At 42.1% G+C, this 27,384-nt stretch overlaps 1 protein-coding gene across 7 annotated transcripts in view; it reads left to right on the top strand.

The window, feature by feature from the left end:
- SLC6A6 (solute carrier family 6 member 6) overlaps window positions 1-27,384 on the top strand; it is a 196,371-nt gene that overhangs the window by 148,322 nt on the left and 20,665 nt on the right. For all 7 annotated transcript variants that reach the window (XM_038772387.1, XM_038772385.1, XM_038772384.1 and 4 more), the window contains 4 exons: window positions 1,227-1,361; window positions 5,848-6,082; window positions 15,441-15,573; window positions 25,623-25,757. In XM_038772387.1, coding sequence (XP_038628315.1) covers window positions 1,227-1,361; window positions 5,848-6,082; window positions 15,441-15,573; window positions 25,623-25,757 — 638 coding nt within the window. The remainder of the gene's footprint in view (window positions 1-1,226; window positions 1,362-5,847; window positions 6,083-15,440; window positions 15,574-25,622; window positions 25,758-27,384) is intronic.

Genomic DNA, 27,384 nt, shown 5'->3' with positions numbered 1-27,384 from the left:
CCCCAGCGCTTAGAGAAGTGCCTGGCACATAGTAAATGCTTAACAAATACCATAAAAAAAGGAGACTGGAAGCAGAGAAGTCAGTGAGGAGGCAAATGCCATAGTCAAGCTGGAATATGACAAGTGCCTCGACCCTTGTGGTGGTCGCTTGGGAAGCGGCATGGCGTAGTGGATAGAGCACAGGCCTGGGAGTCAGAAGGTTATTGGTTCTAATCCTGGCTCCTCCACTTCTCTGCTGAGTGGCCTTGGGCAAGACACTTCACTTCCCTGTGCCTCGGTTACCTCATCTGTAAAATGGGGATTAAGACTGTGAGCCCCATGTGGGACATGGATTGTGTCCCACCTAATTAGCTGATATCCAGCCCAGATCTTAGTACAGTGCCTGGCACATAGCACATAACAAATACCATAATTAAAATTATTGTGAAGAAGAAAGGCAGACTTTTAAAAAATGGTAGAGGAAGAACTGACAGGATTTGGCAAAAGACTGAATGTGGGGGTTGCAAGAGAAGGAGGAGTCAAGGACAATGTCAGTTTTATGGGGAGGATGTTGGTGTTGTCAACTGTGATGGGAGAGGTACTTGGGGAGCAGATTTGGGAGGGAAGATAAGGAGTTCGATTTTTAAGATATTGAGCCTGAGATACCAGTGGGATATCCCTATAGAAATGTCCTGGAGGCAGCAGGGAATGAAAGGAAAGGTAGATTTTGGAGTATTCTGTGTAGAGGTGATAGTTGAAACCATGGAATTAGATGAGCTCTCTAAAAGAGCAAGCATAAATTGAGAAGAGAAGCAGGACTCAGGACAGAGATACATAGAGTTGAGGATGGGAGGCAGAGGAGGTGCCAGTGAAAGAGACTGAGAAGAATTCGCTGGAGAGGTAAGAGGAGAACCTGTAAAGGGCTATGACAGACAAAGCAAGGTTAGGTAGTATTTCCAGGAGAAGGGAGTTGTCTGTAGCATCAAAAACAGCCGAGAGATTGAAGGGGGATTAGAATGGAATAGAGTTCATTAGATTTGGCAAGAAGGAGGTCATTGGTGATCTTGGAGAGAGTGATCTCAGTGGCGTGGAGGGTTTGGAAACTGGATCAAAAAGGGTCAAGGAGGGTGTTGAAGGAGAGGACATTCTCATTATGTACTTTTTGTGTCAAAGATTCTAGTATATTTGCTCTACTTCTACTTTATCCCTGAATTTTATTTTTGCCTTTTTTTGTATTCTCTCTACAGGTGCATTTCTTATACCTTACTTCATTTTCCTGTTTGGGGGAGGTCTCCCTGTGTTTTTCCTGGAGGTGGTGCTAGGCCAGTACACCTCTGAAGGAGGAATTACTTGCTGGGAAAGGATCTGTCCTATATTCACTGGTTAGTATCTACCACATTTTTGACCCATTCAGGTGTATCCTACAATAGATTCGGGCCATCGATTGTTATGGTGGCCAGTAGAAAATGAAGATTTCACTCACTTAGGAAGTTACTCAAGAGCCACTGAGTGAAGGTTTGCCCTTGGGTTAAATTAATGCGATGAAGCAGCCTCTTTGCACATGTAAGAATGTCCCTGGGCGTGGGGGGGGTGGGGGCAGGGGGTACAGATATAGAGGGATTGAATGCATGCCAAATGCTAAGGAAGAATATGGAAACCTCAAGGTAAAAATCTGCTCCTCAGTTGGAGAGCAGTATGATGGAGAAAGATAATAAACAGGCAAATCTGTCAGGAAATTGTAAGCTCATTGTGGACAGGGAACGTGTCCACCAACTCTGTTGAATGGTACTCTTCCAAACTCTTACTACAGTGTTCTGCACACTGTAAATGCTCAGTAAATACCATTGATTGAAAGAAAGCCCATAGGAGAATATGAAAATTCCAGATTAGATGCATCCATTAATTGAAATCTACTTAGGTTACAATAATTTGAAGAACAAACTTATTGAAAATCCTACCTTAAGTGGATACTCTTTATTAACAGTAGCATAGGCTGTTAGAGTCTATTTTTGCTATGTTGAGGAAGTGGTGCCTGGTATTGGGATAGGATTAGAATGCAGTCCATCTGAAAGGGAACTGTTAAAAATGACATGTTAAAAAATGTTAAAAAAGTTACATTCCTGATTAATGCAATCAGCTGATATGCAGTGCTGTAATTGAGGAAGTTATTCAAGTGATTGTGGAGTGACCCAACCCCATTCCAGTTTACAGAAGTGCATGAAGCAGAGATGGAAAGATTAGTGATAATGCCAGAGTATCCTGGACTGGTCTTCTATTCTTATAATTCCCTAGGTCAGCCTGGGGTGTTGACTACTTTAGGTTTGAGTATTTATTTCATTGGGTTGAATATTCATGTTTAAGGTGAATTGGAACTAGAAAATGCATTTCATGGAAATGTCAAAACAAGATGATTCCTTTTGGTGCTGTTCAACCTGCCAGTTGATGTGGTTATTGATTGTACTGATAATAATAATTATGGTATTTGTTAAGCACTTTCTATTTGCCAAGCACCGTTCTAAGTGCTGGGGTAGATACAAGGTAATCAGGTTCTCCCACGTGGGGCTCACAGTCTTAATCCCTATTTTACAGATAACTGAGGCACAGAGAAGTTAAATGGCTTGCCCAAGGTCACACAGCAGTCAAGTGGCAGAGCCAGGATTAGAAACCATGTCTTCTGACTCCCAAGCCCATGCTGTTTCCATTGAGCCATGCTGCTTCTCAATAATAATAATAATACTTCTTAATAATAATAAATATGGTACTTGTTAAGTGCTCACTATGTGCTCACTCTTCTAATTGCTATTCTAGGAAGTTAGGGCTTGAAAGAGGATTCTCAATTTTTCGGTTGCTCTCTGTCAATAGAGTAATGGACTCCCCAAATTGTTATCTAAAATTTATGTTGTCTTTGGTATTATTTAAAGGAATTAGTGATCCTTAATTAATCATCTCCAAATCCTATAAGTCTTACTGTTCTCATTTATGAATAAAGAAACTGAAATTCAAGGCATTAAAATGTATTTAAACTTGAGCACTTTATTCTTGGGAGGTAATGGGGGAATAATCAGAGAAGTTTAGCTTGTATCTACCCCAGTGCCCAGAACAGTGCCTGGCACATAGTAAGCGCTTAACAAAAACCATAAAAAAAGTCCTCAGTCCATGAGGCATGTTGGGCAACAATAAAGAAGTAGTGCACTCTATTTGGGAACTAAACTAGCAATTAGTGGGGGAAAACTGGTAAAATGTCAGAATAGTATTTGCTTCCATTTGGGAAATGAAACAAATAGCTTAGAACAATGGAAAACTATTTATTATTGATTTATTTGTCCACCTTTATGCTTTATTTAACCCCACTTCTCCTATAACATGAGGGTTTCATTCCTGCAAAACCCCACATTTAAAAACAACAACAACAACAACAACAAAAAACTCCTGTACTACTCACTGGGCACACAGACGCCATTTCTTTTGGCAGCATGGAATGCTGTGTCCAAACAGTCTCATGTCTTCAGACAAGCATTCTCTAATTCCTTAACAACATTCCAGCCAAAATGCGTAGAGAAATGTGCATTATGGCAAGATCAAGTATTTATTCTGATATTCTTTTAGTTCTGGTATAGGCATCAATTTATAAGCTTATCTTCCTCGAGGATGGGGAGCATGTTTTATTATTTCTGTATGTTCTCCAAGTATTCAGGACAATGCTCTGCATCCAGTAGGCACTCAGTAAATGCTATGATACTGACACTGAACTCATATTGAAAAAGCTAAGATTTTGTTCAGCTGGGTGGTTATTAGCAGAATCTTGTTAATAATAATGACGGCATTTATTAAATGCTTACTATGTGCCAAGGACTAGGGTAGATACAAGATAATCAGATCAGATGGAGTCACTGTCCCACATAAGGCTAACCATCTAAGAGGGAAGGAGAACAGGTATCTTACCCCCATTTTACAGATGAGGAAACTAAGGCACAGAGAAGTTAAGTGATTTGCCCAAGGTCACATAGCAGACAGTGTCAGAACCAGTACAAGAACCCAGATCTTCTGACTCCCATTTCCATGCTCTTTCCACTGGCTTGGTAACTGGCTTTCAGTAGAATGGAGTACTCATCTTACAGAATACATAAGAATACTTGGCTCTTTGCTCCCTAGCTGTATAATCATGAAGCCAGGTTCAACCACCTGATCATGCAATGAAAAGAGCTCACTGGCAGGGGAGGGGGGTGCGGAAAATGGTGAGATAGGGGCAGCAGCAACAGCAACAAACCAGGGTTGTGAGTGTCAGAAAGTGCCCTGGATCCAATTTTCTCCATCGAATTAGTTTCAAATTTCCAGTTACTAATGTTGAACTGACAATTACAAATTTTAAGCAAGTGTGTCTGTTTAATTTTAAAACAGTCACCAGAATCCAGTTCAGCTTCCAAACACTTAGCAGTATGATCTGGCGTGTATCAGCTGGACTGTTTTAGAGAGAGACACTGAAGAGTTGGGCAATCAATTAGAATGAACTATTCACTTAATGCCACTTAGAGAATTTCATCTTTTGGAAATTTGAAGGGGCTTGAGTTATTTCTGTAACCTAAAATTTTCCATCCTTAAAGCCCTTTTAAGAAAAGAAGAAAAAAATAAGAAACTTAAATTGTTCTGAAATATTTTGGGGGAAATGTATGGCTTTTATGTGATTCTTTGAACAATACCATTACAATCACTCGATAGTGTTTTCCAAGCTGGGGCCAGGGCCATTGGTATCCCTCACCTTCTTTGCTTCTCTTTTCCTCTGTGTGCACTTCCTCCCCTTCAAAGTTGTTTCTAGGAGAGAGAGAAGTGAGCAAATGGGAAAGGAAAAATTGAGATGGCAATTGTGAGGATAACAATAATAGCATTTTTACTAGAAATTTACCTGAAAATCATTGCTCAAGATTTTATCCTATTGGGTAAGGCAAAGAGACCCTAATTCACCTGGGCCTATTCTGGGTAATCCAGGAAATAGGGACCTGGTCATTATGTGTGACATTGAATCCCAGATGTTAAATCACTTGTTCTTACAAAGAAAGGTTCTCCAGAAGCTCATGGCCCTGTTGATGAATGGCTAAGGGTCCTGAGTGTGTGTCATGGGCTAATTTGGGACCATACTATCCAGGACCAAGAAGTATGTCCTTTCTCAGACTGTCTTCACCTCACCTTCCTAATTCAGATACGTTTTCATGAGCTTTTTCGGTGCTGTTAAAATGCTTTTCCCAGTTTATAACAAAATCATTACATGGTCCACATTGGTGTTAGTGTCAAACAATTGTCACTGTGGGTCTAATAGAAGCCCAAGTGAAGGGAAAGCTCAATTTTAATCATCAGCCAGAATTCTGTGTCTTTTGGGGAGGATCTTATCGACTCCATTCCAGTATGCAGAATTCTCAAGTAAGGTGCTTGGGCTGCTTCCATTTCTAATTTTAAATACAGAGTTTTGTTGTATTGAATTTAGCTCTTTGGAGAGCTGCATTCCAATGCCATCCCATCAGTGTTTGCTGTAATTTTTAGTTATCTCTCATTACCCTATACTTAAGAACAAACAGGAGAGATTTTTCGTATTGTCAAGTATTGATAGAGAAGTTAAACATTGACCTGAGTAATAACCATATAAGAGCATGCCTCCTCCACTCTAGAGATAGCCTTTCAAAACTCCAGGGTTTCACTGTAGAGTTGAGGTATGGCTTTTTGAAACCCTGTATATGACTATTAATCCACTGGCAACAGACTTCAATGGAGGGATAAAGCTTAAATTCAGGTTTAATTTTCCAAAATGTTTGGCTAAAGCCATTCATGCCCAGGACAAGGTAACTAGATACATTTGATTTTGTTGTTTTTCTCTCTTAGGAATCGGTTATGCTTCCATTGTGATCGTGTCCCTCCTGAATGTATACTACATTGTCATTCTGGCTTGGGGGCTGTATTACCTGTTCCAGTCATTTCAGAGTGAACTGCCCTGGGCCCACTGCCACCAGAGCTGGAACACACTCAACTGTGTGGAAGACACTTTCAGGAAGAATAAAACACTCTGGGTGTCGCTGAATGCCAGTAACTTCTCGTCTCCTGTCACCGAGTTTTGGGAGTAAGAATTTTTCATTTCTATTTGAGCAATAAGGCAGAGAAACCCATCTCTGACCCCTCTCCGGGCATTTTTGGCTCCTGGCTCAAAGAGGAGGGTGGATGGGGGAAACAATGTGTGTTTTTCACCTGATAAACTTGCACTTCATATACATTCCTTTGCGTATATAGTTCGCCTGGAGCCAGGCCCCAGAGCAGGCTTGCCAATTTAAGCCTTAGTGTTTCCGCCTTGATAACTGCTGACAACTGGCCTGCTCTGGATCAACTTAATTTTGTAGATGGGTGTGAAGAGGGTGTCTAGAGTTCTCTCTGCTCCTCTCCTGGGGGTTCTAGCCTCTCTCAGACACCCCCTGTTAGAATAAGGCGGAGTTTGTAACCTTTCAGAAATTTGGACCAATAGTCTATCTGTTACACTGTTTAATTTCTCTCTTCCATTTTCTTTTTTAATGAGGTGCAAATTTGGTACCTTCCTGTCTCAAAAAGAGGAAGCCTTTATGTGGGCCAATGAAACCAGCAGCTCCCTTTCCCATTCTACCCATTATGGCTTTAGACTTAAGAAGGAAATCACTTAAGTGTCCAAGTTTGGAATGTTTTACTGGTTCACTTTTATGTCCACGTTGGGAATACCTTGTGAGTTTACTTAAATATCCCCTCACTTTGTAGATCCCCAGAAATGTTTGCTCCTGATGGCATGACTTTACAAAGCAGTGTGGGGTAGTTAGAAGTTTCTAAACCAACCCAAATGGGTCTAAACCCACCACACAGAGAAGCCATCAAATAGATGCAGTTGTCACCTGGCTTGGAGAGACTGCCTGCTCTCTGATGCGTTGTCTGCAGGGTCAGGGCTGTGAAGGATACTGAATGGTTTTATAGATACCATTTACAGGGGTTCCTCATCCCAAGCTAAATTGCAGCCACTTCCAGGGGCACAGTCTGTCACTTCTCAAGCTCAGCCAGCTCAGGAACAACACACGTGGATTGAGTTTAAACAGGGAGCTCCATCCAAGCCAGGTAATAATAATAATGATAGCATTTATTAAGTGCTTACTGTGTGCAAAGCACTGTTCTAAGCACTGGGGAGGTTACACGGTGATCAGGTTGTCCCAAGGGGGGCTCACAATCTTAATCCCCATTTTACAGATGAGGGAACTGAGGCCCAGAGAAGTTAAGTGACTTGCCCAAAGTCCCACAGCTGACAAGTGGCAGAGCTGGGATTTGAACCCATGACCTCTGACTCCAAAGCCCGGGTTCTTTCCACTGAGCCACGCTGCTTCTCTAACATGCCGCATTCCCAGGGTGTAGAGGGGAAGTGAAGCTCCTCCTCAGTCTCCTGAATAATTGAGAATTTGTCTCACTGGGTCATTATTCAGCATGGTTTAGAGGAATGAGCAAGGGCTTGGAGTCAGAGGACGTGGTTCTAATCCCGGCTCTGCCACTTGTCTGCTGTGTAACCTTGGGCAAGTCACTTAACTTCTCCGTGCCTCAGTTACCTCATCTGTCAAATGGGGATTAAGACTTTGAGCCCCACATGGGACAACCTGACTACATTGTATCTACCCTGGCGCTTAGAACAATGCTTGGCACGTAGTAAGCACTTAACAAATACCATAATTGTTAGTATAAATGTCTCCATAATTTTTCTTGGCATTTCATTGTCAATATTATGCTTTATGAAAAATAGCAAGAGAGAAAAGATCAAAAAGTTCTCAAACATGCCGGGGGTCCATTTTTAAACTACAGTGGACTCAGTAGAACTGTGTGCAAAGCCAGTTTCTGCTTTTTAATGCAGAGAAAAAGCGGATATTTAAAAGCATTGATCTCACCATTGGGCTGGGTTTCCCTATCCTAAAATGAGTTGCACTTTGCATTAGCTTTTTACAAGTGCCTGGAGAATGGAGATTTATAATAGAAATGCTGACAATGAATTCTTCTCATTTGAATGGGGTTGTGTTGCCTCACCCCTTTCCTTTCTTATAAACACATTTTCCAAGTATTTGGCAAATGGTTTGCTAACCTGTGATGGGAGCCACACCCAGCAGTCATTATGATACATTTCCAGGGTTTATTTTCAGTGCTGAAAGTAGAAACAAATTTCTAACTAGAATGTCAGCCACCCTTGCCACCTCTGCTACACCAGTGGCAAGCAGGCTCTGGCGAGGCTCTGGGGAATGGTGGCCAGCCAGCCACTGAAGCAGATTCCAGGCCCACAGCCCAAGGCCTCAAGGCAGAGTAAATGGGAAAGATGGGGCTGCAGTTGATGGAGACCAAAGAGATACAGACAGCAGAGGCTGGGGTTGGAGTCAACCTGGACAGAGTGCGTCCCCAGCCACCACCCAGGAACATCTGTTTCGGGACTTTATCATGTACCGAAACTTAGTTTTGCCAGGTTTCAGGCTCACTTCCGGTACATTTCCTTCAACTTCCATTCAGTTCCCAAAATAAACTTCCCATACCCTCTCCATTTGTAGTCTGAGGATCCACAGCACAAAACTAAAGTCAACCTGTGATTCTTTAGAGACCGACGATGTAGTTTGGTGAGCAGTTGAACCCTTTTCTTCTTTTTCTACTGCTTTCTGCCTTTCTGCCATTTCACGCCAACATCTTCACCTAGGCATGGGCAGGGCAAGTAAAGAAGGGGGAAACTCAAATCCACTCCAATGTGTGTTGCAAATCTAACTGAAAAGTTGGTGAAACACTTCGACTCCTGTAATCTAGGGTAGGTTATGGAAAATCACTGATCATCATCATCATCAATCGTATTTATTGAGCGCTTACTATGTGCAGAGCACTGTACTAAGCGCTTGGGAAGTACAAATTGGCAACATATGAATGCTTCTCCAGTAATGGTCAAGTTCCTCTCTGCATTCACCTGGTAATCACCTAACCTTTCAACTCGACACATCCTTTATGATACAGATTATGTGTGTATGTACAATTCTGTCATTAAATGGTGCAATCAGAATTCAAATCTTCCTTTACCAGATAGACACTTAGAGGACGATAAGGGGAGCAGTTCTTTTTATACTGAAGGTTCCTCGCTTTTGATTTTAAATTTCAATTTTTTCCCTAATCACCTTCCTTTAAGGTTACTTAATACTCTGAGGGCTATGAAACAAACATGACACTACTCTGTAATATTGTACTCTCCCAAGCACTTAGTACAGTGCTCTACTCACAGTAAGCACTCAATTATTATTATTAGTAGTAGTAATAGAAGTATTAATAATAATAATTGTGGTACTTGCTAACCACTTACTATGTGTCAGGCACTGTCCTAAGCATTGGGGTAGATACAAGATAATTAGGTTGGACACAGTCCCTGTCCCACATGGGGCTCATGGGTCTTAATCCCCATTTTGTAGATGAGGAAACTGAGATCCAGAGAAGTTAAGTGACTTCCCCAAGTTCACACAGCAGACTGATGATAACACCAACCTATTCCTTCAAAACCTGTTTTTCCTTTAGTTATTGATTAGTTATTAACACAGTTAGGAGAATTTCCCCACCCCAGTGCTGAAAGGAGTCATTCGCCAAATAACATGGACTCTCCCAGGCTACGTAAAATGCTCAGACCTGGAAATTTTTAAGTTTTCATTTCTGAGCATGTGAAGTTTTTATTCCCCTGCCATGTGAGAGGTGAGTTCATTGTTCTTCAGGATTCTTGAGCAGGCCAAAGACTACAAGTTGCAAGCTATAACCATCTTTATCTGTTAACCTGAACTGGTTCAAGCTCTAAGATATAGCAAGGGTGTTCTGCAGACAGTGTTTTTGGATGTACTTCTGACTCTGTCGTTCACTTTATTGGCATTACAGTTTGATTCATGAGCCCAAGGGGTTTAGTAGCAAGCAAGAGGGGAATCAGACAATTTGGCTTGTTTACCATCTTATATTTTAAAAAAATTAAAAGTTTATGAATGCCACAATGAAAAAGGATGCAGTTTTATGGGGGAAATCTTCTTAAATAACAGATCTGAATGGAAGTTTTGAGCTTAATGTTTTTAAGGCTGGGCAATCATCACACCTTGTTTGTCCTTATCCAAGAGAGCCTGTCACATGATCATTGAAACATTAGCCTCTGACAAGCAAAACAAAATCCAACAAAGTTTTATCTGCCCTTGAAGGCAAATATAAGTTTTAAGAAGATCTTTCAGACTGTTTCCGCCTTGTACACAGGGCTGCGCTGCTGTTCCTTATCAACAGAGTTGCCAAGATAGAACTTTGTCTCTGTCACCAAGGAGGGTCCTGTTTCTGGCAACATGATTATTTGAAGTGGGTCTCTGTTTTGGCATTGCACAAGTCCTTTTCATATTGTTTGTGTTCACATTCTGGAGCCAGTTACACCTCCCGTTGTTACAGGATTCATGTTGCTGCTCTCTACCACAGCTGTGGATGAGGGCAGAAGCAATACCTGCCCAACCTTGAATCCAGCTTGCTTCTTGCTTGGGTTTTCTTCCAGAGAATGTGAAAATTGAGTCAACACGAATCAAGCCAAACCACAATGGTCTATGTTGTTAGTTCTTTCCATATTACATCATTACATTACAGTACATGATAATACATTATCATGCATGCTACATGATCACTGACCAGTTGCCATCGTAGCATTTTTTTGATATGCTTTTCCAAATAGATAGCAAGACTAAGTTCCTTTTGGGGTAAGATCCAGTACATTTTGTCAGCCCTAAAAATAATTGCTAGCAAGGCAAAATGTGTTGGGTGAAAAAAACTTCATCATATTCCTAACCTCAGATTAGTTGGACATGTTAATTGTCATCCTCACCGTTGACTGGTGTTTATTACGTGACCACACTCTCATGGTGCTGGGTAGCTGTTAAATTGACAAGATGCCTGCCCTCTAAAAGCATGTAATCTGACATTGAATATGGTGGTGCCAGTATGCCTACTAAGTCCTCAGCTACAGTACTAAATTACCTACCATCTAGAGTGAGTGGACGTATTTGCCTAGATCCAAAGATGCGTGTAGCCCAGAAAGTTACAAATTCACAGTGGCTTCTGAATTAAGCTCCTATCTAAAACAGAGGTCTTACTGTGTTGTTAGAAGTCTCACCCTTAAGTGAGTGAGACTCAGGAAACCAAATCTTGGCCTACTCCGACATGGTGTTTGGCTGGAAGTTCATTATTACTTCTCATTCTTCAAGAAGAGCATTTCTCCAGTAGCAGAAACTATGGCCTTGTCTGCCTCAATCAATGCTTGTAGGATGCCTGTTTTGCCCCGCATAAAGCTCAGCAGAATCGGCCTCGAAGTTAATATAGAGCTAGTGATCCTTCCACCCCAAAGTTTCTAAAAACTAAAAACCTCAAGGGAGAGAGATACTTGCATAATTAGGCTAGTCCCGTTAGAATCAAATAAGTGAGTCACACTTGCAAACAGCTCTTGTGAGACAAATTCTCCTATTGAACTTCTTTGAGTGAGGCAGCACCAGTTGTGAGGAATTTTGAAAATACATTGTGTAGACATGGCTTATTGCCTTGGTTGGGTTGTGTGTTTTCCTGTTGTTATCTCTATTGTTATCCAGGGGGGCATCTTCTCCAAGAAATGTCAGCTTTGCAGTAAAAACAAAGATACTTGGCACCCACTTGTATCATATTTACATTCTTTTGAATGCTCACTGAACTGCAGCTGAGCATTTCAGCCAGAAGAGTATTTAGAAGACAAGAAGGAATTGCTATTCACTGGACCAGAAAATAACTCACTTCTCAGCACCTTATCTCTGGTGGCAATGAATTTTGTTGGAGAAGGCCACTATTCCAGCGGTCTCTCTTGCAATCTCAAGTGTCTGATTTCTGATTGCGACATCAAACGCAGGTTTAATTTTCCCAACAGTGAATATATCTTGGGTTCCATTCTAGATCCCCTTTGGTATTGGCCATTCAAACAGGTATACAGTGAGGCAGCATTGCAGAGATTAAACTTCTGTTTCAGAGGAAAGAACATTAGTAGTATTAGTAGTTATAGAACATTTATTAGTGCTTACTGTGTGGCGAGCACTGTATTAAATGCTGGGACAGAATACACAGGTGGGAATTAAGACACAGCCTCTGTCCCTTGGGGAACGCAAAATCTAAGAGTACAAATGGGGAGAAAAAATCGGAGACAGATGCATCAGGAGTGATGAAACAAATCACAACACAAATAAATACACAAAATAGGCTCAAAGTCTTGGCAGGTGTTGCTTTTAAATCATTTCAATCTCCACTTTGGTTTCCAAGGAAGCCTCAGAACTTGAAACCGACATTTGTTTCCCATTATATAAAAAAAATATCCTCCATTCATTACTTCAGAAAGCACTTAGGTCTTCATTGAAGGAATAGCCAACAAGACTAAATGTTGCATTGATTTTGTTTTAAAGCCTTTGCCCAATTCAATACAGTTGGCAAAGGATTAGCAGAGAAGCCCAGAACACAAAAAGAAGAGAAACAAAGTTACTAGCCTCTTCCAAGTATCATTGTTTTAGATGGTATTTTGTTAAACACTTAAGCAGCATGAGAAGCAGCATGGCCTAGGGGATGGAGCACAGGCTTGGAAGTCAAAAGGATCTGGGTTCTAATCCTAGCTCTTACACATGTCTGCTGTGTGACCTTGGGCAAGTCACTTAACTTCTCTGTGCCTCAATTGCCTCATCTGTCATATGGGGAGTAAGACCGTGAGCTCCACGAGGAACAGGGACTATGTCCGACACAATTTGCTTGTTTCCGCCCTGTTTAATAAAGTTCCTGGCACATAATGAGTGCTTACCAAATTATTAAGCATCCAGAATTAAAGCTAGCACTTTTAATGAAAACATCAACTGCTTATGATGGAATTCTTGTTGAGCTGAAAATCAAATTTTGGTAAAATGTGCTTTTTTAACCTTGACCCACCTAGAATAGAGTCAACTGATTTCTAGGAATGAGTTTATAAAACAAAAAAACTGGGTTCACAGGGAAAAAATAATTTAAACCTTTGTAACCTTGTGTCAAAGCTCGGTAAACATGCTATCTGCTTAGGCTAAAGACAGAAAACTCTACCTGCACTTAGATGTAGATGTTCTGTGCCATCTCAGCTTCCCTTTGCAATTGAACATCTCACAGGAGGGGCATAGACTCTGTGAAATCCCAAGTTCCCAAACCAGCAGCATGTCCTTGTGGTCCAAAATAAATTATTTAGGTCTTGATTTGCCAACTTTGCATAGCAATCCGTTGATCCATGCTTCCTGCACAACTAAGAAAATGGCTAATGTGCTTGACCATGTACTTGATATGGCCCAAAGTAGAGAAACGACCTTTTATTTTTGTTTTTGTTTTTTACTTGGGAGACAACCTATTGATTGATTGACCGATTGCTGACCATAGTCTACCCCTTTTACACCTATCTAGCTTAACCGCCTGCTCTGAATCTCAACTCCAATTTCTAGTTCATCTCATCCCCTCAATTCAGTCAGCTTTATTTTCCTATCCTGCTCTGTTTATCCTGCTATGTCTCTGCAGCTCTATCTTGGAGACCTCCCTGCTACTTGAAAGAGTGGGGACCCTCCAGGTCGACTGTTTAATCCCCGGAGTACCCACAGCACTTCTGGGTGCTTGACTCCATGGAAGCCCTGGGGAATGTCCAGCTGACTTGGGCTATCCAGCACAATCTCCTGTCTGGGTAGGTAGGGGTGGCAGGAGAGTGCCCCAAAGTAAACCGGAAATGGTGCCAACAGATCTCTGAAGGTCCTACTCCTTCTCCTATTCATTCATTCATTCAATCGTATTTATTGAGCGCTTACTGTGTGCAGAGCACTGTACTAAGTGCTTGGGAAGTACAAGTTGGCAACATATAGAGACAGTCCCTACCCAACAACAGGCTCACGGTCTAGAAGGACTCCTAGTTCCTCTTCCTGTTCTCTTGCCCTCCACGGAGACGACATGGGCAGGGAAGAGTGTTGGAGAGTGCCTGTCTGGGATGGCAGTTCAGGTCCTCAGAGCTTCCATTAGAGAAGCAGAGTGGCTCAGCGGAAAGAGCACGGGCTTGGGAGTCAGAGCTCTTGGGTTTAAATCCCGGATCTGCTGCTTGTCAGCTGCGTGACTTTGGGCAAGTCACTTAATTTCTCTGTGCCTCAGTTACTTCATCTGTAAAATGGGGATTAAGATTGTGAGCCCCACATGGGACAACCTGATCACCTTGTATCCTCCCCAGCACTTAGAACAGTGCTTTGCACATAGTAAGGGCTTAACAAATACCAAAATTATTATTATTATTATTATTATTTATTCCATTGTCCCAATTCCAGTTGACTTCTGAATTGGCAGTATTGCAAAGAACTACAATCCAAGGTCCCTGAAAGCAATTGGCAAGCTATCCGAGGACCAGCACCACCATCTGGGCATTCCCCAGCTTTCTCCCCAGGACTTCCCCCAGTGTCCCCACCATCTAAGGAAGTGGCATAAACTGGGAGAGAATGTTAGCGGGTGGTGTCTGGAGTGTTACCATAGCTTCTCAGTTTGAACATGGGAAGAATATGCTATGGGGTCAAGAGCTCTGTCTCCTAAAAACCCATGGAATAACCAGACTACACACACACGCACACACACAACTGTTCTCAGAGTGTGGTTACTGTGGCTCCCAACAACCTTTCCTTCCATCAGGAGGCAGAGCACAGAGGAATTCCTTTTCCAGTCATATACACATATACATGTGTATTTTATATCTCCATGGACACAGATGAAAAAAGGAAGTTAAGCAAGCATTTAGCCCTAAAAGGCTGACTTTATTTTGAATTTCCCAAACTGAGTCATGGAGCAAAGGTGATCAAACCTCAGTGGGTCAGAATTACAAGGTCCTAATTGTGTCAACTTTGACTCACCTCGCTTTTAATCAGCTGCCTAGGCAAGTGGGAAGATTAACGGGATGAGAGTAAATCTTAGCAGATCTGAGTCTTGTGCTATGAAGCAAATCCTTCTGGGCCTCAGGATTTGTGATTCCCCATCATGCCAATTATGCCACTAACTCAGGAAGAACAATGGTGAGAATTTACCTTTGAGAACCTTGGCTAGAAAAGCAGTGAGAACGTTGTCATTGGAACCTGGCTCCTTCCTAAGCCTAGCGCAGTTGCTGCAAACAACCCTGACCCATACATTTTATTTATAGAACGATTAGTCCCTGAAAAGGACCTTTTCCTGGACTCTGACCCAAAGCCACACGAAAGAGTACCAGAGAATGCTGCCAGACCCTAGAAGCAAGTTGGTGTGCCTGGCAGATACTGGTCCTCAATTTATATGTTGGAAAATTTGTTTCAGAGAATGCTTGGTGCATTGGCTGGAGATATTCATTTATTTTTTTTTTCTCCCTGGCTCTGCTTGTTTCTGTTTTATTCATTAAGGCGCAACGTGTTGAGCTTGTCCTCAGGAATCGAAGATCTTGGCATTCTCAAATGGGACCTGGCTCTCTGTCTTCTTCTTGTCTGGGTGATTTGTTTCTTCTGCATTTGGAAAGGAGTCAAGTCTACTGGGAAAGTAAGTTTCTTATGCCACCCTCCCCCCTCCTTTATGAAATCATTATGTGAAGTAGGCAATTGGTCAAAACCATTATAGGCTGGCCTCCTTAATGGAGGGAATCACATCCTTTCACAGTAATCATTCTCATGATGGATGAGCATCTTGGATTTATTTACCCAAGAGAATTAGAGAAGCAACATCAATCCTTAATCACTGAAAGCTAACTAGATGCCAATTGAACAAAACCAAGAACCCTGCTAAGAATATGCAGGAAACATGACTCCCCAAATCTCTTGTTCCATCAAAGCCACACGCCAGCACAAAGAGGTGGTATTAAAGTGCTACCCTTCCTATTCTCTCAGTTAACCAATGGTACTTATTTAGTACCTACTGTGTATAGAGCACTGTACAAAGCGCTTTTGAGAGTTCATCAAGAACCAATCCCATAGTCTCTGCTCTCAGGAGCCTTATCCCTTTGAAATTCCTACCTCCAAACACGGGGCTTTATTTACTGTGGTGTTTGATGAATATGCCTGTTCCTGAGGTTAATATCCCTCTACTGAAATAAAGATTGGCCCAAGTGCCCAGGTCCTAAAATAAATCAGGTGAGGCTTAATGGAAACCAGGCTGCTGGCCCTACAGAAATCACATCCTCTGCCCCTTTTCTTTTTTGTTCCATTTTCTTTGGAACCTAGGCACGGGAACACAGTGAGTCTAAATGCTATAGGCAGTTATTTGTTGTTCTTGGTTTAGGAAGATGAGGAACTGTAAACTGTGTCAAGAAGGCCAGTAAGCTGTGGCTTTGTCAGTAACAGGCACATTGCACTGAGTGGAAACCTGAGTCCTGTTCTTGATTCTGTTGTTGACTTTCTGTGTGCCCTTGGCAAGCCATTTTCACGCTCTCTATCTCAATTTCCCTATCTGAAAAATTGGGACTAATAATAGATGCTCCTTCTGTGTCACACAGAGATGTTGAATGCAATTCTGAGAGCTGAGAGTTAATGACACAGTTCTACTTGGGATGCATTTTGCGTCTCTAGGAAGAAAGGTACTTATATAAATCTCGGGGATTTTAATATTATGGGCACCCCCATGATACAGCTGTCATGGGTTCCTCAGAAACGTGGGTGACTCATGGATGGCTGTATCATGAGGTATGTTTTTCCCAGAGAAGGATCGTGCCATAAAGAAAGAAGCATGGACCCAGGAGTCAGAGGAACTGGCTTCTCATCCCAGCTCTGCCACTTGCCTGCTTTGGTATCTTGAGCAAATCACTTATAACGTCTCCGTGCCCCAGTTTTTGTGGCATTTCTTAAGGGCTTACTGTGTGTCAGGCACTGTTCTAAGTCAGTCCCTGACCCACATGGGGCGCACAATCTTAATTCCCCATTTTACAGCTGTGGTAACTGAGGCAAAAGCACACAGCACACAGCAGACAAGTGGCGGAGCCAGGATTAGAACCTAGGTTCTTCTGACTCCCATGCCCGTGTTCTATCCACTAGGCCAAGCTGCTTCAGTTTTCTCATCTGCAAAATGGGGATTCAACACCTGGTCTCCCTCCTACTAAGATGTGAGCCCAGTATGGGAAAGGGTCTGTGCCTGACCTAATTATCTTTTTATCTATCCCAGTGCTTTGTACAGTGCTTAACAAGTGCCATCATAGACTTGCATGTTATTTATCCATTCATTCAGTCAGTTGTATTTATTGAGCACTTACTGTGTGCAGAGCACTGTACTAAGCTCTTGTTTTGAACTGGGATCAGTTCAAAAACCTCTGGAAAAAAATCCTAAATTCCTGTACATGTAATGTTAAACATCACTGAACTATTATTTATTCTCTTTTAGAGTCATTCAAAGCATAACATCACAACATTAACCAAATAAGGAGTTATGATTATGAATCTTTGTAGGAGGCTGCAAAAGTAGAAATTTACTCTGTTTACTGTGATAGTGGTTTTTCAACTTTAGTGAAAAATGTGGGTTGAAAAATAGCCAACTATTGATATTTAATCAATCAGTAGTATTTATTGAAGGCTTATTGTGTGCAGAGCACTGTACTAACTGCTTAGGAAAGTACAAGTTGGTAGATGCAATCCCTGTCCTAAAGGAGTTTACAATCTGGTGGAGGAATTTACAATCTAATGGAGTCTTCTCTCCCACAGCCATCTTTTTTTCTTCATAAAGCATCTTGAACCTGGCTAAGTCCTTTTAAACATCTCTGTACACCTTTAAACTAGTCTGTGTTGAGGGTTTTAGTCTTCAGTGATTTTTAAAAGTTTAACTGCTTTCATGAAAATTGATACAAAACTTTTAATCCAAAAATTTGACCAGGTGGTGGAGTTAAGATTCTAGCTTTAGTGGCCAGCCCTGACAATCTCTTCCTCTGCTGCTGGGGACTGGAGCTTTCCCAGAAGCATCGAATAAGGGTGAGGTGGAAGGGACAGATATTTTAGGTGGACACAGACAAACCTTTTCTACCTTGCCACAATTCTGTGCTACTTTGGAATGAAGTGGAGAAGCTGGTGTCTGGTTTGGGTTCCAGCAGGGGTGAGGGAACGGCTGAATGAGGGGAAAGCAGCACAGAATCAAGGTGGGAGAAATGGAGTTGCCTATAAATGGAGAGCCTAAAAGATCTACCCATTCTATCCTGCCCCATCTGTGCTGCCTCCCTCCTGAGACCCCAGTGGAAGTGGAGATGCTGGACTTCAAGTCTCCGTTGGGACAGGGGAGGGGAAAGAATTCCCTGCAGTGTTTGAAGGTAGTGTTAGGTGGAGCTTTTGGAATCCTGGTCTATGTCAGCAATTAGAGTATGACGCATCTCCATATTTTATATGTTTTGGTCGTCCGGAACTGGGGGGATGCCTGTATATCATTACTTAGATCGCTTTGCTTCTTTGAGTCTCTGAAAACTAGGACAAGTTTCCTACCAGGGAAAAAAAAAAAGCTCTAACTTCTAATACAATGGAAGACTCCAATATTTCTCTCCATTAATACACTCACCCCTGGTTTCTCTCCTTGAATTTTCACCCACTCCAAAAAGGGCCAGGGGTTTCTTTGCCAGAATAAGACTTTCAACCTCAAACATTCAGACTTCCTATTAAATTGAAATTCTGTAATTTGGGGCCTGATATCAGTCATCATCCACAGAATCCCCTGAAAATCAGGTTTAAAAATGTTTCGTGCCTCAAACGACATGAGTCTCTAAGTGGCTTATAGTTCGGGTTTTCTTGTCTTTCATGTCGGTTTTTTAGGGCATACCACATCTCATACCTAAGGAGTCAGCATTTTCAATATATGTGAAGGGAATTAAGGTTCAGAATGATAATTATATGCATTCATATAAATAAATGCACATTCAGTCAGTTGCTGAGATGCTGCTCTTTAAATGGTTTTTCTCTCAGAATTAAGGTGTGGTCCCTGTGCATAGAGCAGAACAATAGCTGAGCTTCTGCTCACATAGAGTGAATGAAGCCAATCTAAATACAACCGTAGCTGCAAACTTCCCTGCATGAGCAGGAATCACAAATCATCACCTCCTCAGCAGTCGCTCAGCCACCTGGATACCCTAGTAAGGCTACTTTCCTATAAGCATCACCTCACAAACTGCCTCAGCTCCCTGCAGACTCATGAATAGCTGAAAGAATGTGTCCTGATCCATTTTGGAATCAGACAGCCCTTCTGCAACTCAAGACTCTGATCCTTGGCAAAACTGCAGGCTCTGGGTTCAAAGAAAAAGGCTGAGTGAGGGCCCATCAAGCATTTTGTACAGCAGAGTGGCTCTTGCAAAATAAGTTTTTGAAGAGCTGAGTGAGTGTAAATGAATCAAAGTCACGGGGCTTACCTTTCTTTTCCATAAACATAGGGTTTCAGATGATAGGCAGGCAGGCTTAGAGGAATTTGCAGCGTGGTCTAGAGAAGCTGCGTGGGCTAGTGGGTAGAGCATGGGGCTGGGAGTCAGAAAGACCTAGTTCTCATCCCAGCTCTATCACTTGTCTGCTGTGTGACCTTGGGCAAGTCACTTCACTGCTCTGTTCCTCAGTTACCTCATGTGTAAAATGGGGATTAAGGCTGTGAGCCCTATGTGGGACATGGATTGTGTCCAACTCGACTAGCTGGTACCCACCTCAGCACTTAGTGCAGTACCTGGCACAGAGTAAATGCTTAACAAATACTATATAAAAATTAAAAATGGCCTAAGACCAATGCCAACTCACATCACACGCAGTTGTGCAGATGCAGTTTTTCAGTAAGTGATTTAGCTAGAACACAATAGCTGGATTAAGAAAAGTTTTTCCAACATGAACGTCTCTGAAAACAGCACGATAAAGTGTCAGAAGAAACGTCATGTGTACGTGCATGATGTTAGATTCCAGATGTGTACTACAATATGAGTTTTCCTTAACCCGGAGTCCTGCAAGAATAAAGCTCCTGCATTATAGCTGAATGCATACTGCTGGGGTCATCACCCATTTCTAGTGATTCCCTAGTAAATTGCTCACTTGCTTTTCTTCGTACATTTATATACTCCTTTCCAGAATCAATCCAGGAACATTTCCCTCTCCTTATGCATCCATCTACTGTAAAAACAAACAAAAAAATCAATCTGACCTTTTCGTTTGTGGAGGAAACAAGGGACCGCAGCCCATATCCTCAGGTAGAGAAGGTACTCAGGTTCAGTTATGGGGGTTAGCAAAATGTAGGGGTGAGCTGGAAAGATGAGGTGAGGTGTAGTGCAAGGTGCAGGGTGGCGAAAACAGGCAAGGCAGGTAATATGTATGCTTAAATAATAATAATTATGGTATTTGTTAAGCACTTACTATGTGCCAAGTACTGTACTAAGCACTGGTGTGGATACAAGCAAATTGGGTTGGACACAGTCCGTGTTCCACATGGGGCTCCCAGTCTCAATTCCCAATTTACAGATGAGGTAACTGAGGCCCAGAGAAGTTAAGTGACTTTCCCAAGGTCACACAGCAGATGAGTGATGGAGCCAGGACAAGAACCCAGGACTTATCCACTATGCCATGCTGCTTCAAAGACTATTTGTGTGTTTAGTATCCTGTGCTCAAACAGTTCTTAATAAATACTGATTGGTGAGAATAATGCATGCATTTGATTCTCAGATTCACTCTGGGAACATTTATCCCCTAATAGGGAAGTTCCCCTTCACTCTGGTTTTTGCCCAGCAAAGAAGATAATTCACTGGCCAGTCGCAGGAGCTGGGCCCTTAGCACTCTTTCAAATAACAGAGCAAATGCCATGTGAGCGCCACCACAATCCCTGTGTTATATCAGTACATGCCCTCTTTCTGGGGTTGAGCTCCCAGCACTGGATACCCTGTAGTGTGTCTCCATTTCTGACTGGAGTCAAGGGAGTTACTCTCCCTCTGCTCTTTGTATAAAGACACATGAGCCCCATTTATGATTGAGAGGGAGTCACACTAAATGATAATAAAGCAGTCTTTGTTGCTCTTAGTAGATCTGCAGACTAGTTTCAGTGAATCCTGCTTCACCAAGAGATCTCTAAAATACATGTTCTCTCTGGAATCGATGGCCATACATTGACGCTTTTCCATCCTTCTGGATATAAATTGCTCTCCAACCCCCTAAATTCACAGTGGAAGATGGAATCGATTCTCTCATGTTAAACAGGAATTTTAACCTTGTTGAACAGCAGGATGATGTTCAGTTTCTACTTCCTTTTTTGATTCTAAGGGACACAATAATGCAGTTGCCAACATAATAAGTAGAGAACACTCACTCTCTGGTCCCTCCACAATTTCCACCTGAGCTAGATTAATGCCTGAATCCAGGAGAGAATCAAAACCCTCCACAGCTGTCAACAATGAAACTCTTGTATACAAGTCTTTAGTAAGAGACAAAGAGACACATTAGTCTCCACTGGCCACCAACTGTCTATAGACCTTTTCTTATTTATCTTATCAACACTCTTCTGCAGTAAATTGGGAACATGTAGTAATACCCCATCTTATGGGATAGGGAAATTGAGATGGAATTCCCTCAATAGGAGTTGGAATTCCTCTCAGTAAATCACTAGCAGAAATAAGGACAGGGTGTTTCTTGACATCTCACTCCCCCCACACATCTGATGTTTGTAGTCAGATGTGGTAATGGTAATTACTGTTTTTTAAATTACAGTATGTGTAACAGCTTACTGTGTGTCAAGCACTGTCTAAGCACTGGGACAGATACAAATTAACTAGATCAGACATGGTCCCTGTCCCACATAATAATGATAATAATAATAATAATGTTGGTATTTGTTAAGTGCTTACTATGTGCCAAGCACTGTTCTAAGTGCTGGGGAGGTTACAAGGTGATCAGATTGTCCCACGGGGGGGCTCACACAATTTTAATTCCCATTTTACAGATGAGGTAACTGAGGCACAGAGAAGTTAAGTGACTTGCCCTAAGTCACACAGCTGACAGTTGGTGGATCAGGGATTTGAACCCATGACCTGTGACTCCAAGCCCTGTGCTCTTTCCACTGAGCTACACTGCTTCTCTCAGGCTCACAGTCTTAAGTTGGAGGGAGGGAGATCTGGTATTGAATCCCCATTTTACAGATGAGGAAGCTGAAACAAAGAGAAGTCAAATGACTTGCCCAAGGTCATACAGCAGGCAAGTAGTGGAGCCAGGAGTAGAACCGAGGTCCTCTGACTCCCAGGCCTGTGCTCTTTCCACTAGACCACACTGCTCCACCACACCTCCAAAATTCCCATTAAGATCACTTCTTTTATTTTATCTATTTTTTAAATGGTATTTTTTAAGCACTTACTCTGTACCTGGTACTGTACTAAGCACCGGGGTAGGTACAAGATAATCAGGTTGGACACAGTCCCTCTACTCACACAGGACTCACAGTCTTAATCCCTATTTTACAGATGAGGTAAGTGAGACATAGAAATTTTAAGTGACGCCCAAGATCACACAGCAGACAAGTGACAGAGCTGGGAATAGAAGCCAGGTCCCCTGACTCCCAGGCTCCAGTAGAGTAGACTACTTTTCATTGAATGTTCAGTCAAAGTCTATGCCCAATTCATACAGATGAACTTGTGGCCACAGAATCAGATCATCTAAAATCTCCACTGCAATCATTTGGTATCATTAATAACATTTACTATAGGCCTTCAGTCAAATGTTTTACTTTCCAATAAACTGGCCATAGAGCTAAAACCCAGATTGCGAAGTCTCGTTACAGTGATGCTGGTATCTCTTAATTCTGGGGGCATTTGCCAGTGTTTGTCCCTAAAGGGGAACCCTCACACCTCTCAGCATAAGCAGAGTCTTCCTCAGTTTAGCATGAAAGAGAGGGAGGAGGGAGGGGGGAGAGAGGGAGAGAAGGAGAGAGAAAGCTGATCTATGTTTGCAGCCTTGAGAGGTGTAAATCGTAGTTTTCTAAGTACATTTTTTTATTACAGTGACTGTTAATTTACATGGAAATCAAGACAGGATCAAATGCTTTTCCAGGTGCACATATCTGTCAGTATTACAGTATTCAGACCCCTACTAAGAAATGATATTCTAGTGAAATCCTGCAAATAACCCAAAGAGGAAAACGAAGTCCTTACTTTAAAGGTTATTGAGATGCTTGGCAAAAATTGTTCTTAGATTCCCAGAAGGTGTTTCTAATAAAGAATTTGTTGGGTTGCATTATAAATGATACAGAATCATCTTTTCCTTATTAATCAACTAGGACAGGGAAACCTTGATTGGTGTCTGAATTTTCAGGGAACATTTAAACCTGTGAGATGGAGAAAGCTTCCAAAAATCATTGCCCCCACTCTTTCCTCTTCTCCAGCAAATAAATAAATGAACCAATAAATGCATATATAAATAAATAAGTGCATTCCAACCTCATCTAAGAAGAACATGGGGAAAACCATCCTTCTAGTTTCCAAGTTAATTGTGTTTCATCTTTGTGATAAAATCTGGAGTTGGACTTGAAATGCTTGCGAGCAATTGATTAAGCGACAGGAAATACAGCCTTCCACTTGAAAGGACTTGGTATATTGCATATTGGAGTTGTCACGGCACTTCTGGCATCAGTTCGTCCTTGTTTAACTCTCCTAGGACATTTTCAAAAGGCAAGAGAATGGATCTCAGGAGCTTTCCCTTAGATCAGCAAATTTTGCCAAACAAAAATGTATTTTAAATGGGGCAGCAAGATATAATTGAAAAGTGGAGTGTGCCTGACTCCAGCTGAAACACACACACATACACACACACCCTCCACCCCAAAGGAAGAAAAAAAAAAGAACCTTTGGCTAAAAAAAAAGCGGAGATGGCCTGGCACAATAGTGTGAGCCTTTTCAGCCCTTGCAGGCTTTGAAGTGACTGCCCACAGGGTTTGAGGAGTTCATTCTTTTTTTGTTTGCTATTGTTTAGGGGCGTCTCTGTGTCTCCAGGGTTCAGTGGGATATGGCCCTAGGCTGGAGATGTATACTGATGTAAATGGAGAAGCCTGTCTTCAGGAAGGGAGGGAAAGGTTTTATTTTTTTCCAGCATTTATTATTTAGCTCCCCTCCCATCCAATCCTGCTACAACTCTCCCTACCCCCTCACCCTCCCAAACGAGTGTGTTATATATGCACAATGAGGAAGGAGAGGGGATTCAGCCTGAGCTGAATCTACAGCTTGAGTAGTGATAAAGGCCGTGTATAAGGGATTTCCCTCCACACAACCAACCACGTTTTTTGGTGGCAGACCTTGGCATTCTAGTTCTCTGCTCCCTCCTTCCCCATCTCACCCCATTCTGACATGCTAAATGATGCTGGTTTGCTTGCTTTATGGACATGTCCTTTCCCATACTGGAGAAGATACATTCTAAAAGAGTTCAAATTTGTGAGAGTCCCCTACATATTTCAAAGTGATGTCACTGCTTCTAGTTAACAGTCAGTCCATAGGCTAGGTCTGAGGTCTATCAAGTCTTCTGCCAATTTAGTGTTAACCCCCACAACTTTAGCTATGGCTCACATTTGGCCCTCTCAATTGAGCTGCAATACCACCTGAAGTGATTGATTGGGACACAAGAGGAATCTCCTGGTCCCATTTTACTGTATATAGCCTTGAATATGACCCTGTTGATCATCCAAACCACCACCAGATGAATGTAATGCTGGTACCTGCACACCACTTGTGTCCTGAGAATGAAGCATCCATCTTCAAAGCCCTACCTAAGTCATATTGTCTCCAGGAAGTCATCTCTAGTCCATCTCTCATCTCCCCACCCTATTTCCTTCTCTACTGTGTCATCTAGGCACTTATATCCATACCCATAAGCACTTAGATACTCACCCCACCTCTTCTCCCCACAACACTTATGTATATCTCTTTATACTCCGCTTCTCCTACCTTCAATTTGTTTTATTGTCCCCGAACCCTCCAAAATTAGACTGTCAGCTCTTTGACAGCAGGGATGATGTCTACTTATTCGATTGTACTCTCCCAAGCATTTAGTACAGTGCTCTATACAGAGTAAATACTCAATAAATACCTCTGATTGATTGATTAGTTGATTGGCCCAGGGCAGTGCAGCATGCAAGAAGGATTTTTCCAGTATGTGAATAGGAATTTTAGTTCTGATAAATGTTCAGAGTCTGCAGTGATTCCCCAGATCCTGAAGGATGGGAAAGGCTCATATTCTTAGAACCTTCTGAGGGATGGGCATGATGTTATCTTCACGAAGTCATTATTAGCATTTTATTGGGGAGCTCAACATGTGGCCAAAAGGATAGCCTTATACCACCTTAGACTAAAACAGACGCTCCATTGAGTCTAAAGACTCCTGGTCACTTGCTGTCCTTGCTTTGTTCAAGGACATGTATTTGCACAGATTGATGTGTATGGACCTAGAATCCATGGCAGATGGTAAACTATATAAAGTGGATCTCTGTATGTGTGTGTGTGTGTGTGTACACATGTTTGTATGTGTGTGTGAAAATGGTATATTAACAGAGAAAAAATATGAAAAATCAGTACATTTGTTTCAAGAAAAAAACTTAGCTCATAACAGGTTGATTGCTGTTTTCCTGCTTTCTATTTTAAGGTTGTGTACTTCACAGCAACATTCCCATTCATCATGCTCCTTGTGCTCTTAATCCGTGGAGTCACCCTGCCTGGAGCTGCAGAGGGCATCAAGTTTTATCTGTATCCTGATATCTCACGGCTGAAAGATCCACAGGTAAAGTGGCAGAAAGTCTCCTGATCATAAATGTTGGGGCAGTGATGGAGGGAGGAGGGGAAGGAGAAGCCCAGCTGACTTTCATATATTTTCCATTACTGTTAGGTGTATTGAATAGTAATACTGGGGTGAATTTTTCCACTGTGTCTTGTTGAAAAGGTCATTGTTAAAAATGTTAATGTATCTTTCCATGTGTGTATATCTTTTTGTGTCAAAGGATTCTGAGGCTGTAGGCTCTGTCCAATTATAGACTCTCAGCTTTCTTGTTGATACTGTATTAGGCTCTGGACAAGGTAAGGGAGATAACATTTTTTTTATGAGGTTAGTCTTTTCCTCTTCCCTCCTCCTCCATCCCAACTAGAACTGAAAAGAGGAGCAAAGAGTGATTGAAAACCAAGCCTATAATAGGGAGTTTCAAGGAGGAAAGTTGTGGGTTTTGTCCATTTCCTACTGCTGGGTTAAACAAGGCTTCCAGAAGAGATGCTTAAGTAAGGGAAAATCCAAAAAGGAATCGTAAAGCAAAATGAAAAGGATTTAGGCTTCCTCCCTTAAAATCAAAACAGGATTGTAAGCAGTTCCCCAGAGAGCCCAGGGGAGAGATCCAGGAAGGGAACCCCTTTGGGTTATCGCTTTGTTTTTTAATGGACTGTCTTTGGGAAAATCCTGTTCCTTCTCTCCTAGGACAACACTTGTCTGCTTTCTCTTGTATGAACTGCTTGCCAGTGGATGCTCAGGCTATAGTAGTTCCACTAATTTCATGCAGCTTTGTTTTATTATTATTATTTTTCCTGGGAAGCCAAAAAGCCTCAGCAAAACTCTCCCAGTCACAAACACAACCACCTCACACTTTTGCAGTGGGAGTTCTTTTTAATTCAAAGATCATCCAGATGATCTTTGATCAGATGATCAGGGGGTTCAGATCCCCTGATTTCAACTCTGATCTGTGAGATGTTCAGTCATGACACTGAAACCAAAATGTCATAGGAAGGAATCAAAGAGGTAGATTCTCCAAAAGCCCTCCCCGCATTGTGGCAACTTCTCCTTTCCTCCAGTTTGGTCTTTGACCTCCGAACAGGTGGCTCTCTCCTTTGCAGATTATATTCTATTAATGCTAGAAGTGGCGATTTGGCAAATCAGGAGTATGGACAGTATGGTAAGCTCTGCGAGGGCAGAGTTCATGTCTACTAATTCATTGCACCCTTCTAAGTGCTTAGTGCAGGGCTCTGAACACAGTAGGCACTCCATCACTTCCATAGATGGAAAAGTCAAAAATGCTCTCCACAGTACATTCTTCTCTGCATGTAGGAGGAGGCCATGGGAAGGGCAGGAGAGAAGTGCAACATTTTCCTGAGTAGGTTCCGTTCACTGTCTTCTGCTTATGGTGGGAAATACTCACTTCCAGAGCTCATCTGAGCAGGTTCTCTGGGGAGGGAAAGTGCTAGGAAAGGGACTTGCCCCCAGCAGAGATGGTCTCAGCAAATATCGGGGAGAGCACGAAAAAGGCACCATTTTCAGACATGTCAATTTGGGTTTGGGTTGTTATTTTGTTTGGGATCCTGGAAAGCTCTGAAGACTCAGCCTTTGCAATTATTGACTGGGTTTTTGGAAGGACCAAAGACCATTTTGA

Source organism: Tachyglossus aculeatus, chromosome X1 (assembly GCF_015852505.1).
Source record: "Tachyglossus aculeatus isolate mTacAcu1 chromosome X1, mTacAcu1.pri, whole genome shotgun sequence".
In the NCBI taxonomy this organism is placed as follows: Eukaryota; Metazoa; Chordata; class Mammalia; order Monotremata; family Tachyglossidae; genus Tachyglossus; species Tachyglossus aculeatus.
Note: the sequence above shows the minus strand (reverse complement) of the source record. Positions and strands in the feature narration are given on the sequence as shown.